Genomic DNA, 17,560 nt, shown 5'->3' on the forward strand with positions numbered 1-17,560 from the left:
AGTTTTATTTAATATAATGATTAATGATATCTTTGGCAAAATAGAAAGAGGATTTGGGTTATCTCTATTTGCAGATGATGGGGCCATCTGGAAAAGAGGGCGTAATGTAGAGTTTGTTTTAAAACAGATTCAAAGAGTATTATTGTCTATAGAGGAATGGGGGAACACATGGGGCTTCAAATTTTCTGCATCTAAGACTAAATATGTTGTATTTGGTTTTAAAAGAAAGTTACCTAATATAGGGCTGTATATGTATGGGTCTTTATTGGAGAAGGTAAAGTTCTATAGTTCTAAATGTTATGAGAAGTCTGGTTGGGTGTGAGTGGGGGCTGAGAGGGAGACGATGTTGGTAATTTTTCAGGCCTTGATCAGATCTGCTCTTGATTATGGGAGCTTTGTGTATGGATCTGCTTCTAAAACTGTTCTGGATAAGTTAGATGTGGTGCATGCAAAGGCATTGAGGCTTTGTTGTGGGGCCTTTAGAACTTCCCCAGTCCCTGCCCTGCTTGTTGAAATGGGAGAAATGCCCTTATGGTTAAGGCGCATTAAGTTAGGGTTACAGTACTGGGCAAGCAGCAAGGTGTCTGTTACAAGAGATAGTAGGTAATAAATATAATATTTTTTTTGTCACTGTAAACCAGTGGGCTAAGAAGCTGGGCTTGGAACAGGGAGGTAATGTAGAGCACACAAGATGGCTACCTATGCCCTATTGGGTGATGCCTGAATTGAATATTGAGCTTTCTTTTCTTCAGGAAAAAGATAAGAGGAAAGTGACTCCAAGAATAGTGGAACATCTTAGTTCAATCAGTGAGAGTACTTTAATTGTTTTTACAGATGGATCTAGAGATCCAGTTAGTGGGAGAGCTGGTTTTGGGGTGTATGTGGAGCAGATTGGGTTGAAGATTGGTCGATGTATTTCTAATGGAAGCTCTGTTTTCACTACTGAGTTAATGGCAATTCTATGGGCTTTATGGTGGATTGAGGAAGCCAGACCTAAAGAAGTCACTATCTGCTCTGATTCTGCAGCTGCACTAGAAACTTTAAGAGCAGGACAATCTACAGCTCATCCTGACATTGTGAATGACATTTTGAATGTGGTTTTTAGAATGTGGTTTGCTTGCAGCGTTACTTTTTGCTGGGTTCCAGGGCACGCTGGGGTTAGGGGGAATGAGCAGGTGGACCGCACTGCAAAGGAAAGCTTAAGCAGAGAAGTAGATGTCCATTTATCCATGGGGAGAGTGGCATTAAGAGAAATAATCAAAGCGGGCTGAAAGAATGGCAGAGAGGGTGGCAAAGGGAAGCCAGGGGTAGACACTTCTTTTCTATACAACCTAAAGTTAGGAAAATAAGTTTATGTGATTCTCTGTCTTGTAGGGATTCAGTGAAACTCTGTAGATTGAGGTTGGGTCATTGTGGGTTAAATGATTCTTTGTGCATTGTAGGAAAACATGTTTCTGGATTGTGTGAATGTGGGATCCTTGAAACAGTAGGGCATGTTTTCCTAGAATGTAGAAAGTATAGGGAAGAGAGAAAGGTATTATTTGTTAGATTGACAGGACTTGGAGTTGAGGCTTTTTCTGTTGGACACAGTGAGAAATACAAATTGGTCTCCGGTGCAGTTCTGCAGTTTCTGCATGATACAGGATTGTATGTGAGAATTTAGTTCTAAATCTGACCTGTGGAGGGCAGTAATACGCTTAACAGCGTCTACACTGCCGGAATCTTATACGAAGAAGAAGAAGAATGCTACAGGAAGTAGCCGGAGCTCGGCCGCACAGCGCTAGTCGGTGTAGCTTCAATAGAGACCAAACTGTGTCTCTAACGGAGTAAACAATGTCCACATGAAGCTGTCTGAAGAGACTCTGTGCTGCTCACTTTATTTAGAAAACGTTTAATATGTGAGTTATCTCCTGGAAGCTAATGGAGTTAGCTTAGCGTGCTAACTGGAAATAGAAGAAACGTGAATGAGAGAAAATGTCTCACAAACTACTGGACGCTGTTTTAAAGCCCGAAGTCCGGATACACAGAGCGGGTTTGTTCGTTTTGTTTATTATTATTATTATATTATTTCACTTTAAAGTGCTGCAGCTGTTTACTTCAGTTTAAGTGCTAATACTCCATTACAAGTAAAAGTCCCTCATTTACAACCTTACCAATGGGTAGTAAACGTTTATTTCGTGGGGGGGGGGCGTATTGCATTCACTTGAAAAAAAAAAACAACTGCGTTTTTCTGAGTAATTTATTTTTTTCTGAATTATTGAGATACTCCCGCGAGAACCTCCAACCTGCAGTGACTCCCATGGACCGATGGTGACTCCTGCCCACACATACATGCCCCATCTTCAACTACCTATCTCTGGTTCCTGCGTAGAGTCGACAAACTAATGATAATACCATCTATATGACTTAAAGACAGGACTATCTCCCAGTGTCTGAAACCAGATCAAAGTAAAACTTGATTGAACTAAACAAGCCGGTTATGTTTGTTTCTGTTAAATCGAGCTCTCAATAAAGGAATGAATGCGTCTATTGTTTCAAATGCTCTCTAAACTCAGAAAAAAAATTTGTCCGAAATACAGAAGGAAAAAAAATTACTCGAAAAAACAAACCAAAAATTACATTTTCAAGTGAATGCAATACGCAACCGCAAAGAGTAGTGGTTGTTGTGTTTACAAACTCGCGGTGACAGACGCAGAGCTCATTACTCGAGGACTTCACACAATGTGTGTTCTACGCTTTTGGATGTATATGGATGAACTTCGTAGTTTAGGCTGGGAGATGCGCAGCAAGTTTGAGACATCCAACAAGTTCTAACAGCCTTAATAAAGTAAATAAACTCACCAAATGTCAAGAAAGGAAATATCTATTTTACTCGTTGAATAAAAAAACAACAACCGTGCAGCTTCTGAATTCAAGTTTCTCTCTAAGATGCAGCTTCTTCACATTCTTCAGCAGTAAAACACTTTGTGTTCAACCGACAGGACCAGTGGTTTCGCATGTGCACTCAATTTGAATCTCTTCCAAATATGTTGTACAAACTGTGTAATGTGTCTGTACATTCAAGAAAGGAGTGGTGTCAGTTCTGAAATGTGCCTGTGTTTGATTATCATCCACAGACGTCCAGCTGCTGTCGGTGAGTAAAGAAGAGGATCCTCCTGAGCAGCAGGAGTGGAGCCCCAGTCTGGACCAGGAGGACCCACCAGAGCTGCCACACATTAAAGAGGAACAGGAGGAGGAACTCTGGACTGGTCAGGAGGAAGAGCAGCTTAGAGGGCTGGAGGACGCGGATATCATCAAGTTCACATTCTCTCCTGTCTCTGTGAAGAGTGAAGAAGAGGAGGAAGAGAAACCTCAGCCCTCACAGCTTCATCAAACTGAAGTGAACAGAGACGCAGAAGCTGATGGAGAGGACTGTGGAGGACCAGAACCAGCCGGGAACTCAGATCCAGGTAGTCATTTACAGTCTGATCCTGATGATGAGACGTCAGACTCCTCTGAGAGTGAGACTGATGACAGTTGTGATTGGGACGAGACCAGGGAACCTCAGTCAGGTTCAAAACCTCAGAAAAACACAGTAGAACCTGAAAGTGATAACTCCTCTGAATGTGATTCAAGCATTGGACAGGACCTGCAGGAACACAAAGGCACAGAAACAGAAGTGAAACCATTTAGGTGCTCATTTTGTGGTAAAAGATACGCCCTGAAGGGATCCTTAAAGACTCATTTGAGACTTCATTCGGGTGAAAAACCTTTCAGTTGCCCAGTTTGTAACAAAGCCTTTCTACGGAGAGGAGTGGTTAGGATGCACATGAGAATCCACACAGGGGAGAAACCCTTCAGCTGCTCTGTCTGTGGCGTAAGATTCACACAAAGCTCGTCTTTGACTACACACTTACGAGTTCACACAGGAGAGAAACCCTACACATGCTCAGTTTGTGAAACAAGTTTCAGTGTCAAAAGCGCTCTAACTCAACACATGAGGAAGCACACTGGTGAGAAACTCTTCATTTGCTCCTTCTGCGGTAAAGGATTCTCAAGAAGCACAACTTTGACCTTACACTTAAGAGGTCATACAGGGGAAAGACCTTTCACATGCTCCGTTTGTCAAGCAGCCTTCGGTCTCAGAGCCACGTTGTCCCAGCACATGACAATCCACACAGGGGAGAAACCCTTTGTCTGTTCCGTCTGCGGTAAAGGATTCGCACGAAGTGCAACTTTGACCGCACATGTAAGAATTCATACAGGAGAAAAACCTTTCACATGCTCAGTTTGTGAAAAAAGCTTCAGTGACAGAACCTCTTTATCCAGACACACGAGAGTCCACACAGAACCAACTAATCAGTTGTGATAAAGGATTCAATCGGATTAATAGAAGTAAACTAGAAAATTTCTCATAAAAACTTCTCTCCAGACGGGTGTAACCACTGTGTCTACTTCAGTCAAAGCACTCTAAAGCACTATTTTCACAAGTCTTATCAAAATAAAGCCATATAAAGGCCTCATAAATAATCAATAAATTATTTTTAGAGTGTGCCTGCAGTCTGTATGCTGACATCGTATAGTTTCAGATTAGTTAACTGACATTTGGGGAAAAAGAATCCCAGCTAACTGAAACCATATTGTGTATAAAATACACAGGAAATGTATTTTAGTTTAGTCAATTTGGTCAAATTTGGAGTCACATGATCATTTTAATTGTTTTTTTTTGTGTTGTTTACAATATTTCATCTGACCTGTGACCTGTGATTGATTTACCTTTATAGCACAACTAACCTCCAAGTGACTGCAAATACATCCCTCCGGGCCCAGCTCAGCTTCTAGGTTCACTCAGAGCGGCGGTTTAAAGTCTTATTTAAAGTCCCGTAAACATCTACTTTAATGATCAGCTTCAAGTCAGTTGAAAGAAATAAGTACATGATAACTAATCTCCTTCCTACCAGGTTCTTTATTTCTATGAAACAGCCTTTAAAGTTGTATTTTCATCAACAATCTTCCAGTAGTTGAAGAGTATTTTGACTTGTTACAGGTCATTTATAAGTTATTTTTTATTTTATTTTAACACAGTAACCTTCCTGCTCCTGTGTTTTTGAAACGAGTACTGAAAACTGATTATACTATTCTCTCGCCTTAAACATTTTCATCTGTGTAGCAGGAATAAATGAGTAATTACAATGTTTTAATGATTAATTGTGTGTTGATTTATGACTAATCAGTCATAAACTTATTGTAAACCATGTGAAGTTACTGAGAAAGACTTGTGGTGCTTTAGTATGTGTGTTGATTTATCAAAAAACAAATAATTATGTAGCATCAATTGTAACTTATTCAACAGCAGGAAATAAAGTCAAATAAAATGTACTGGACACTGAACTATGGCGGCTCATTTACGTGTAACTGAAATGTTGTTCATTGGTGGGGAAGTTACTGAACTGTGGTACTTACTGTGCACTGTGCTGAAGCTTCATGGCGCCATCTAGTAGACAGGTAGTAGAAATACTTTTATATCAGGTTTTCTTATTTTCTCTTTTATTAAATGACTACACCTTTTTACAACTGGAGAATGTAAGAATTTGCATTTTTAAATGTATGAACTGCATAGACAGAAAGGTGCATGTACATAAAGTTATTATTATGATTATTATTATTAGTCAAAGCACTTTGTCACTTTATTTTGAAAACTGCTCTATACAGAAATGTTTTTATAGTTATTATGTATTATGAAATATGATACTATCAATAATCTGGTGTATTAATTAAGTATACATACATTACCATGTATAATAATTAATACATTTTGATTTATGACATTTTACTTAAGTAAAATAAGAGTTTGACCAGTTTTATTTTGAAAGTCATGACGTCCTGGCATTCTGTTCTGACCCCAACCAATCATATTCCTCCACAAAGGAATCCAGCCAATCAGAGGCAGAGGAGGGCGGGGTTTACTGAGGCTAATGTCGCAACCTAGCTAACCAATGTTTACGTTACGTATCACGACCGTTGTCAGACAATACAACCAGACTGAATTATCAGAGTCTGTATTTGTGCATAAATTCCTTCAAATGGAGGTTTTATGTGTAAACTTCACGGATGTTTCACCGCAGAGTCACTTCCTGTTAGCAACGAATGCTACAGGAAGTTAGCTTGCTACAGGAAGTAGCCGGAGCTCGGCCGCACAGCGCTAGTCGGTGTAGCTTCAATAGAGACCAAACTGTTTCTCTAACGGAGTAAACAATGTCCACATGAAGCTGTCTGAAGAGACTCTGTGCTGCTCACTTTATTTAGAAAACGTTTAATATGTGAGTTATCTCCTGGAAGCTAATGTTAGCCGCGGAGCTAATGGAGTTAGCTTAGCGTGCTAACTGGAAATAGAAGGAACGTGATTTAATGTTTGAACAGAGTTTGTACCGGAGGATAAAGTTCCTGTGAATGAGAGAAAATGTCTCACCAACTACTGGACGCTGCTTTAAGTAACCCTGCAGGTTTGTACACTTTATTTTAATATAAAATATATTTATTTATTTATTCTCAGTTTGAACTGTTTGAACATTTACTTCAGTTAAAATACAAATAACACAGAGTTAAAGTACTAATAACACAGTTAATAACACACAGTTAAAGTACTAATAACACAGTTAATAACACACAGTTAAAGTACTAATAACACAGTTAATAACACACAGTTAATAACACACAGTCAGTTAAAGTACTAATAACACACAGTTAATAACACACACAGTTAAAGTACTAATAACACAGTTAAAGTACTAATAACACACAGTTAAAGTACTAATAACACACAGTTAATAACACACACAGTTAAAGTACTAATAACACAGTTAAAGTACTAATAACACACAGTTAAAGTACTAATAACACAGTTAATAACACACAGTTAATAACACACAGTCAGTTAAAGTACTAATAACACACAGTTAATAACACACACAGTTAAAGTACTAATAACACACAGTTAATAACACACACAGTTAAAGTACTAATAACACAGTTAAAGTACTAATAACACACAGTTAAAATCCTCCATTCAAAACCTTACTTTAGTAAAAATGTGCAGTAAAATGTTTGCTGTCAGTGTTTTACTATTCTATATTTTGCGTTACTATTACTGCTGCGTTAATGTGTATGTACATTATACTGCTATAGATGTTTATATTATATTATATATATATAGATCCAAGAGTTTTTAAAAAGAGTTGATTGAGTTAACTATCTTACCGAAATGGTCCAGAACGCTTCTGTAGACCCGGTCCAGCAGGTCCCATCCATCTAAACGGCTTTACATTAAGTCCAAGATGTATTCTAAGGTTCTTGTTTTCAGGGTCTCTGCCTTTGAAGTGGTGGTTCTGACACACTTCCTGTAGATTCTAGCTGTCTAATGTTATGATCTGTTGTTTCTTATGTTTTATTATTTGCTTCTTTTACTGTTTTTAAGGCTTTTTTCTTGTGAAGCACTTTGTGACTTGGATTTTTTTCAAAGGAAATCCACTTTAACGTCCACTTTCTTCACCGGTAACATTAGCTCAACCTGTGCTCTGCAGTACGAGATGGGCTTGCAAATCTAAAACTGTAGACTGACTGTTACTGACTGTGTACCGTATAACAATCGCTTTATCGCCCAGTACTATTTGAAATATTTTTTAATATATCATCCACAGACTTCCAGCTGCTGTCGGTGAGTAAAGAAGAGGATCCTCCTGAGCAGCAGGAGTGGAGCCCCAGTCTGAACCAAGAGGATCCACCAGAGCTGCCACACATTAAAGAGGAGGAGGAGGAACTCTGGACCGGTCAGGAGGAAGAGCAGCCTGGAGGGCTGGAGGAGGCTGATATCATCAAGTTCACATTCTCTCCAGTCTCTGTGAAGAGTGAAGAAGAGGAGGAAGAGAAACCTCAGCCCTCACAGCTTCATCAAACTGAAGAGAACAGAGACGCAGAAGCTGATGGAGAGGACTGTGGAGGACCAGAACCAGGTAAACATTTACAACCAGATCCTTTGTACTGTACTGTAAGTTGACTGGAAATTTGTAACAGACTGATCCACAGATTGTGAGATTACGTTGTTAAAAGATCTGACCGAATTCCCTCGGCAGATAAAACAGTCTGAATGAACCAAGAGCAGTTAGGTGTGAACAGTGTCAGTGCAGTTAGTTTACCGTTGGCTATTTCGATTGAGGGTTGCGTGCAGTCTCAGAGCAGCCGTCTACAGTCCGAGATCCAACCTACCTCCTAAGTCTTTGTAGAGACGGCAGGCGCCGGATGTATAAATGAAGTGTACACACTAAAACCATGTATACGCCTTATCAGTGATGAATTTAATCATTCTTTTTTATCCACACTCGCCATCGTCTCCCTGTTCACAATCTTTAACTTGATTCTGAATTGTGAAGCCCTTCGTAAAGTCTGTTTCAATAAGAGCAGTATAGAGTAATCATTGATCATCCTTATGTCGTTTAATAACAATAATAATGATGGAAACAAGGCTGAAACTCGATTACTAAAAATCATTGATGCAAATTCTTTGCAGTAGAGACCGCCTGGAGAAAATGACAAAGTGCAAAATCATTTCTGATCCAATGACTTGATTCATTGATGGAATAATCGACAGAATGCTTGATTACTTCATTAGTTGACAGCTGCAGCTTTCCACTTGATTGAAATATTACCGTGATGGTTTACAGGTATCTGTGATGTGAGGTCGCACAGAATCATCCTGAGAATGCAGACTGGTGGGAAGTCATTCAGTCGTTCCGTTTGTGGGAAAAGATTTGTACCAAAGGCACATCTGCAACGTGACTGTCCACACAAAGAAGAAACCATTTACTTGCTGTCCTTCTGTTTTTACCTCTCTCTCTCTCTCTCTCTCTCTCTCTCTCTCTCGACCACCCACCTAGAGCCGAAGGGTCTGTCCGAGGTTTCTGCCTCTTAACAGGCAGTTTTTCCTTACCCCTGTCTCCAAGTGCTTGCTCATGGTGGGAATTGTTGGGTCTCTGTAAATAATGTTATAAAGAGTTCGGTCTAGACCTGCTATATTTTGACATGTGTCCTGAGATCATTTCCTTTATGAATTGGTGCTATACAAATAAAATTGAATTGAATTGAATTGAATTGCTCAGCTTGTGGTAAACAGTTATAAAAAATGTATTTCCAAATATGTTTTACAGAATCTGCAACATTTCTACACACACATTACAGCAATGTTTAAATGTTTAGAGATTACAGTTTTCTAAAATGTGTCGTCATCATTTACAGACTTCCAGCTGCTGTCGGTGAGTAAAGAAGAGGATCCTCCTGAGCAGCAGGAGTGGAGCCCCAGTCTGGACCAGGAGGACCCACCAGAGCTGCCACACATTAAAGAGGAACAGGAGGAACTCTGGACCGGTCAGGAGGAAGAGCAGCCTCAGGGGTTGCAGCACGCTGATACCATCAAGTTTCCATTCTCTGCTGTCCGTGTGAAGAGTGAATATGAGGAAGAGAAACCTCAGCCCTCACAGCTTCATCAGAGACAAACTGAACAAATGAAAACAGAAACCAGGGACTCAGATCCACAAAGACAATTACAACCAGATACTGATGACAAGGCTTCAGACTTTTTGGAACCTGAGACTGATGACAGTGGCGACTTGAGGAAGAGCAGTGAACCTCAGTCAAGTTTAAACCTTCTGAAAAGTAACAGTGAATGTAATACTGGTGAGAAATCAATCAGCTGCTCCGAGTGTGGTAAACAATTCAGCCAAAGCTCAAACCTGAAGACCCACATGAGAATTCACACAGGAGAGAAACCATTCAGTTGCTCTGTCTGTGGTAAAGGATTCGCACAAAAGACAACTTTGACCTCACACTTGAGAGTTCATACAGGAGAGAAACCTTTTACATGCTCAGTTTGTAAAGTCAGTTTCAGTCTCAGATACAATTTACACCAACACATGAGAATGCACACTGGGGAGAAACCCTTTGGCTGTTCTGTCTGTGGTAGAAGATTCACACAAAGCTCAACTTTGACCTCACACTTGAGAGTTCATACAGGAGAAAAACCATTCAAATGCTCAGTTTGTAAAATAAGTTTCCGTGACAGAGGCACTTTGTTCAGGCACAGGAGTATCCATACCGGCGAGAAATCATTCAGTTGTTCAGTTTGTGGTAAAGGATTTATACAAAAGGGGCACATGACTCACCACATGGCTCTCCACACAGGGGAGAGACTGAGTTGTTCAGTTTGCAATAAAAGATTTATACAAAAGGGCCATCTGACCCACCACATGGCACTCCACACAGGGGAGCGACTAAGTTGTTCATTCTGTAGTAAAAGTTTTATTCAAAAGGTAAATCTGACACGCCACATGGCTCTCCACACAGGGGAGAGACTCGGTTGCTCAGTCTGCAGTAAAAGCTTTAAATATAAAGTAAACCTGACACGTCACACAGCAATCCGCAGCTGCAGTGTTTGTGGAAAAACATTCACTTGTCCTTCCCAGCGCAAAAAGCACCAGTGTGTTGGTCGTCAGTCCTCACAGCCTCATCAAAGCCAAACTGAAGAGAACAGAGATGCAGAGTATTTGAAAACAGAAGCCGATGAAGAGCACTGTGGAGGACCAGAACCAGCCAGGAACTTTAAACCAGATAGTGATTTTAAACCGGATGCTTGTGACAAGATGTCACACTTCTCTGAAGATGAGACAAAAGCCAGTGACGATTGGAGGAAGAGCAGTGATCTTCAGGCAGATAATAGTGGATGTAATACTGGTGAGAAATCCTTTAGCTGCTCTGACTGTGGTAAACAGTTCAACCATAACTCAAATCTGAAGAGACACATTAGAATCCACACAGGGGAGAAACCCTTCAGTTGTTCCGTCTGTGGTAAAGGATTCGCTCAAAGCTCAACTTTGACTTCACACTTAAGAGTTCATACAGGAGAAAAACCTTTCACATGCTCAGTTTGTCAAACTAGCTTTAATGACAGGGGCACTCTGTACCAACACATGAGACTGCATACTGGGGAGAAACCCTTCAGTTGCTCAGCTTGTGGTAAAAGATTTGCACAAAAAGGAAATCTGACACACCACATGGCAGTCCACACGGGGGAGAAACGATACGGCTGCATCTTTTGTGACTTAGGATTCACTGGACTTTATGAGCTCAAAAACCATCAGTGTGTTGGTCGTCAGTCCTCACAGCTTCATCAAAGCCAAAGTGAAGAGAACAGAGACGCAGAACATTTGAAAACAGAAGCTGATGGAGAGGACTGTGGAGGACAAGAACCAGTCAGGAACTTTAATCCAGATAGTGATTTACAGTCAGATACTGATGACAAGATGTCAGACTCTGAAAGTGAGACTGATAACAGTTGTGACTGGGAGGAGACCAGGGAACCTCAGTCAGGTTCAAAACCTCTGCAAAACAATGAAGTGACTGATGAAGGATTTAATACTGGAATAACATCAGGTAGCTCCTCTGAATGTGATGCAAGCGTTGACCACAGGGGACATCTGCAGGAACACAATGGAATCCAAACAAGAGAGAAACCATTTAGTTGCTCAGTTTGTGGTAAAATATACTCTCAGAAGAAATCCTTAACGAATCACATGAGACTTCATTCAGAGGGAAAACACTTCAGCTGCTCAGTTTGTAAAAAAACTTTTCCTTGGAAAGGAGAGTTCTTGAGGCACATGAGAATCCACACAGGGGAGAAACCCTTTAGTTGCTCTTTCTGCGGCAGAGGATTCGCACGAAGCTCAGCTTTGACCACACACTTGAGACTTCACACGGGAGAAAAACCTTTCACGTGCTCACTTTGTAACGCAAGTTTTGCTGACAGTAGCACTTTGTCCAAACACATGAGAATGCACAGCGGGGAGAACCGGTTCAGTTGCTCTGTTTGTGGTAAAGGATTCACTCAGCTTGGTCTCATTAAAAAACACAGGTGTGTTGGTGAGAGCAGTGGAGGTAACTGAAGGATTGATGGGGTAGATTTCAACACTAATCAGTGAGACTGTGCCTTACGGTATGACTTATATTCGTCTATGTAAAATGGATTACAATTCAACTTGTACTTTATGTATGCTGAGAGAGTTTTTGGTTTCTATAATCATTCTTAACCTTAGTATCTTCATCGTTGTGCCCTTCAAGACAAGTGTCTCTCGGCATAGAATACATGACACCCTCAGATCAGATCGCACTGGCAGGAAGAGACACCATAGAGAAACTGGTCAATTTTCAAAATAAAATACAGTGTGCAGACTCAATCGTGTGGCACCAGGCCAGAAGTCAATCAGTCAGAGGAGACATGAAGCAGAGAAACGTGCTGTTTTGCTTCCTTTTAAGGACAAAATATACAAGTAAACGACGCCGGGCTAACATGTCATTGGTTCAAACCTGTGTCTGCAGCTTTATTTTGTGGGTTGATAAGTTTAGAAGTCAGTGTGTCTTCATTTCACTCAGGAGGGTTTCATCTCCATCACAGTCTGCCCGAGTCTTCAGTCGTTTTTTAGAAATAAGTAAATTATTATAACTTATTTATACTTTTGTTTGTAAAACAATGTTTTAATTTTATCAAAAATCTTCCAGTGAAGAACATTTAAGAAAATGTTCAATGATAGGCACACATGAGTAAATACAATGTTGGGAGATTCATTTTCAGTTGATTTATGACATTAAGACATTGTGAAATCTTTGAAAACCATGAAGAAAAATGTGTTCTCTTTTAATATGTGAGTTTTTTCAGAAAATGTAATTGTTATGGAACAGTTCAAATAATTTGTAGATTGTCTGTAGCAATAATTGTAAATGATTCAACTGTATTTGAATATTCCTGCATAAACAGGGGTCTAGTTGTATAAAATGGGAATAACATAACACAACATTCTTCCTACCGCTGCTGTATAAGGCAGTGGCCCACTTGTGCCACCACAGTCAAAAAAGTCAGATACACCCCTGGCAAGGACTGAACCAGTAAAACTTCTCATCAGGAACATCTCACTCTGTTCACAAATCCACTTCTGAGAATATATGAGTCACATTTTTACAAGAATAAAAGATCTTAATTACAAAAGTTAGTACGATTCATTCTCATTAATGTCCTAATAATGTATCTGCATCGTAATAAGTGAGGAGGCTGCCACTGCTGTCAGCTCATTTATGTGTAACTGAAATGTTTAGTAGTGAAGAAGTCACTTAATTATTAATCAGTTTAATTAAAGTCAATCAGTGAGTGTAAATGCTCGTCCATGCATTGTGTGTGTGTTCTGAGCTGCAGCTCCATGGCGCCATCTAGTGGACTGATAGAAGTTCGGCAGCTTCTTGTGTCTCCAAATAATTTTGATAATCTGTACTATTTGATTAATTTTCTTATAGTAACATATCTCATTATTATAAGAAAACTGTGCCATTGAAGACAAAATGATATCTTAAGATAACTGTGTCCTAATTCTGAGGAATTACAACATCGTTATCTTGAATGACAAGAAATTATTTTTTAATAATTACGATAGATGCCTCACAATTAAGAGAAAACTATCATTATTATACATTCTGTATCCCATAATGAGGAATAGTTCTTATAAATGGTCAGTGTGTCATATTTAAAACATCTGTATTTCATAATAAAGTAGCTCCTAATTATGAGGTTTGATTTCACTAATAAAAGGAAACTCATTTTTGTAATCAGATACATTTACTGACTTTTCTTACTTTTCTATACAAAGTCAAACATTTCATCTCACTTATGATGACCCGTCTGTTGGTTGGTTGTTATTGTCAAAAAATTATGAAAAATATAGTTTGACTTTTATGTATTCTATAAGACAGTGGGAAAGAGTGTAAGAAAACTTAAAAAATATACACAGTAGGCTTTTAGCTCAGCATTTGGCTCAATTCTGTGAAGAGAAATGAAAGAAGACTTTAGTCTGTATGATTGATGATGGTGAAAAATACGTAATACACACAGAGAATTGTATATAAAGTTTCTTAAACAGGAAATAATCTACTCAAAATTCATCCAAATCTTAAAGTTCTTGAGTTCACTGTTTGGGTTCATTGTACCGTTTAATAAATATATCCATAAAATATATAAATCATCATCAACAATGTGTCTGTGTGTGTTTTTAAAATAAAAACTGATTTTAAAATTGTAATCCTGCTAATAATCTGTTTTCTTAACTGAAAGTAACTGTAATCTGATTACATCTATTCTCTGTAACTATAACAGATTGCAGTTTTTGTGTATCCTGATGACATAACTCATGTAATCTATTACTACTCCATCCTTTGAGACATGTATCTTTAAAACTATAATAAAAAGTCAGAATTACAAGATTGGTTTCTTTTATTTTGAAAATCCGGGCGGACGTGGTATTTACGGTGGCTAACATGCTAACTTTATCCGACACGTCTCACGTACGTTCAGATATAAGAGGAGTGAACTAACACAGTGTGTCTGTGTGGAGGAACTTGTTTCAGTAAAAAGTAAAAACTTTCGGGATGTTTCATCGCAGACTCATTTCCGGTTAGCACAGAATGCTAAAGGAAGTTAGCGTAGCTTGCTAGCAGGAAGTAGCCGGAGACGGAACTGGAGTCAATAGAGACCAAACTGTGTCTCTAACGGAGTAAACAATGTCCACATGAAGCTGTCTGAAGAGACTCTGTGCTGCTCACTTTATTTAGAAAACGTTTAATATGTGAGTTACCTCCTGGAAGCTAATGTTAGCCGCGGAGCTAATGGAGTTAGCTTAGCGTGCTAACTGGAAATAGAAGAAACGTGATTTAAAGTTTGAACAGAGTTTGTACCGGAGGATAAAGTTCCTGTGAATGAGAGAAAATGTCTCACCAACTACTGGACGCTGCTTTAAAGGCTGAAGTCCGGATACACAGAGCAGGTTTGTTCACTTTACTTCAGTTAAAGTACAAATAATAATACAATAAATACAAATAATAATAATAATATAATACTATTAATACTACAATGTACTCTAAGTATAAAGTAAAAGTACTTTTAGTGCAGTAAAATGTTCCCTGTCAGTGTTTTACTTTTATATTTGATGTATATTTTAATATTAATATTTGACTGCTGTAGATCTTTACAGTTGACCTCATTTTAACTGCTTTATATACTGTTTGTAGTTTAATCTACAGCAATGCATCATATGTTGTAGTTTTTCACACCACATTCAGACATTAGCCAGAAAGATGTATTTCTACATTAAATATGACAGAATATTGTTTATAGAGCAGCAACAATGAAGTCAGAAAATAAATAAAAAGTCCCTGTTTATATAACATTTATGTTCCTACGGTGTCTTCTTGTTCTGACGGTGGACAAATAGTTATAATATTAACGTCCTGCTGTTGTGCTGGGCTACCTCGGTTCATTCTTCTCTTCGCCCCTCACTATTTACTTTCTCCAAAGCTTGTTGTGTGACAAAAATCATCTTCTGTGTAAAGATACAAAATGCAGCTTTAGATTTAGTTGTAATACAACATGTGCAACATTTAATATTTAAGAAAGTAGAAGAAATAACTGTTTTCTAAAACATGTGTTTGATTATTATCCACAGACGTCCAGCTGCTGTCGGTGAGTAAAGAAGAGGATCCTCCTGAGCAGCAGCAGTGGATGAGGGATCCACCAGAGCTGCCACACATTAAAGAGGAGGGGGAGGAACTCTGGACCGGTCAGGAGGAAGAGCAGCTTGGAGGGCTGGAGGACGCTGATATCATCAAGTTCACATTCTCTCCTGTCTCTGTGAAGAGTGAAGAAGAGGAGGAAGAGAAACCTCAGCCCTCACAGCTTCATCAAACTGAAGAGAACAGAGATGCAGAAGCTGATGGAGAGGACTGTGGAGGACCAGAACCAGCCGGGAACTCAGATCCAGGTAGTCATTTACAGTCTGATCCTGATGATGAGAGGTCTGACTCCTCTGAGAGTGAGACTGATGACAGTTGTGATTGGGAGGAGACCAGGGAACCTCAGTCAGGTTCAAAACCTCAGAAAAACACTGAAGAACCAAAAACATCAGTCAGCTCCTCTGAATGTGATACCAGCTCTGACCACAGGGGACATCAGCAGAAACACATTGGAATTAAATCATTCAGTTGCTCTGTTTGTGGTAAAAGATATTCCCAGAAGACCTCCTTAATGAATCACACGAGGCTTCATTCAGAGGGAAAACGTTTCAGCTGCTCACTTTGTAAAAAAACGTTTCAGTCGAAAGGAGCTGTTGTGACGCACATGAGAATCCACACAGGGGAGAAACCCTTCAGTTGCTCTGTCTGTGGTAAAAGTTTCTCACAGAGCTCAACTTTGACCTCACACTTGAGAGCTCATACAGGAGAGAAACCTTTCACATGCTCAGTTTGTAAAATAAGTTTTGGTGACAAACGCACTTTGACCAGGCACATGAGAGTCCACACCGGGGAGAAGCCATATAGTTGCTCAGTTTGCCGTAAAGTATTTGCGCACGCGGGAAATCTGAGACGACACTCGACCGTCCACACGGAGGACAAACCATTCAGCTGTTCAGTTTGTTGTAAAGGATTTGGAGATAGGGGAAATCTGAGACGACACACGAGGATCCACACGAGGGAGAAACCGTTTAGTTGCAGCGTTTGCGATAAAAGTTTCACTCGGCTCTCTCACGTCAAAGAACACCGGTGTGTCGGTGAGAGCGGAAGTAAATAAAGATGATTGTGGAGACGACGAAGGATTAATGTACTGAATTCAAAACTGTGACTCCTTGATTTTATTTTCGTGTCTACGTCATTTTGTAATTTTCCGTTAAAATGGCTTTTGGGTATTACATGTATTAAATGATTAAGATTAATCATTAAGGTCATTTTATTTTATGTAAAATGTGATTTATAAAAGAAATTGCTTGATTTTTCTCCCAATAATAGTCTTTTTTGTGCTCATATTGTATTTGTGATATTTTGTTAAAACTGTTCACATTGTTCAGCAGCTGGTGTGTTGAATATACCAGTTTGTTTTAAAAGAATTGGTTCAGATTTCTGTACATCATCAGCTATGATTCATTAAATGTGCAGAGAAGTTGATGTTTTGAACTTATCAATAATATTCTCTCGGCTTTAACATGTATTTTCATTTATTTTAATAAAGTTTTGTTCAACCAGAGCTAAGAAGTAAATAAGATGTTTTTCTTATTATTGATGCTCTGTTGATTTATGATATTAATCTGTTTCTTTAGTTACTTTATGGATTTTTAACTATTATTATTCTTTGTCTTACATCTGTTCCCATAATGCATAAATAAAAGTTTGTTGAATTAACAATATGAGCAGTTCCTGTTTGCAGTGTACCCATGGATGCACCAGGTCTGATGATGTCCTCAGATTAAGTCCTTTATGACTGTTTTAAGATGTTTTCACTGATGTCTCACTGGTACATTCAGGAACTCCTCCACATTTTAATGGACATTTCTGCTGATTTCTGTCACATTTATTAGTAAAAAAAAAAAAAAGTGAGAACTGTGAGATAAAGCTGTTTGACTTTTTACTTAAGTAAAGGACTTCGGTATGTTTTTAATTCTCAATAAGCCTG

The 17,560-nt window shown here is 39.0% G+C and overlaps 3 protein-coding genes across 5 annotated transcripts; all 3 read left to right on the plus strand.

Annotated features, from left to right (window-relative positions):
- Window positions 1–1,747: 1,747 nt before the first annotated feature.
- LOC127378369 (zinc finger protein OZF-like) lies at window positions 1,748–17,150 on the plus strand. Its single transcript, XM_051427130.1, has 3 exons — window positions 1,748–1,907; window positions 14,697–14,885; window positions 15,564–17,150. Exons 2-3 carry the CDS (start codon window positions 14,828–14,830, stop codon window positions 16,682–16,684), a joined length of 1,179 nt encoding a protein of 392 aa, XP_051283090.1. The 5' UTR covers window positions 1,748–1,907; window positions 14,697–14,827; the 3' UTR covers window positions 16,685–17,150.
- LOC127378368 (oocyte zinc finger protein XlCOF6.1-like) lies at window positions 1,885–5,370 on the plus strand. The gene is made up of 2 exons (XM_051427127.1): window positions 1,885–2,032; window positions 3,117–5,370. The coding sequence occupies exons 1-2, from the start codon at window positions 1,975–1,977 to the stop codon at window positions 4,346–4,348; spliced, it is 1,290 nt and encodes a 429-aa protein (XP_051283087.1). The 5' UTR covers window positions 1,885–1,974; the 3' UTR covers window positions 4,349–5,370.
- Window positions 5,948–13,067, plus strand: LOC127378359 (zinc finger protein 135). 3 transcript variants are annotated; one of them, XM_051427090.1, is made up of 4 exons: window positions 5,948–6,482; window positions 7,677–7,988; window positions 8,697–8,987; window positions 9,268–9,399. In XM_051427090.1, the coding sequence occupies exons 1-3, from the start codon at window positions 6,440–6,442 to the stop codon at window positions 8,942–8,944; spliced, it is 603 nt and encodes a 200-aa protein (XP_051283050.1). In that variant the 5' UTR covers window positions 5,948–6,439; the 3' UTR covers window positions 8,945–8,987; window positions 9,268–9,399. The 3 variants fall into 3 exon arrangements, with proteins under 3 accessions (XP_051283050.1, XP_051283047.1, XP_051283048.1); XM_051427087.1 differs by lacking the exon at window positions 8,697–8,987 and having other exon boundaries at window positions 9,268–13,067; XM_051427088.1 differs by lacking the exons at window positions 7,677–7,988; window positions 8,697–8,987 and having other exon boundaries at window positions 9,268–13,067.
- Window positions 17,151–17,560: the final 410 nt, after the last annotated feature.

This window comes from Dicentrarchus labrax, unplaced genomic scaffold, assembly GCF_905237075.1.
Source record: "Dicentrarchus labrax unplaced genomic scaffold, dlabrax2021, whole genome shotgun sequence".
Classification (NCBI taxonomy): Eukaryota; Metazoa; Chordata; class Actinopteri; family Moronidae; genus Dicentrarchus; species Dicentrarchus labrax.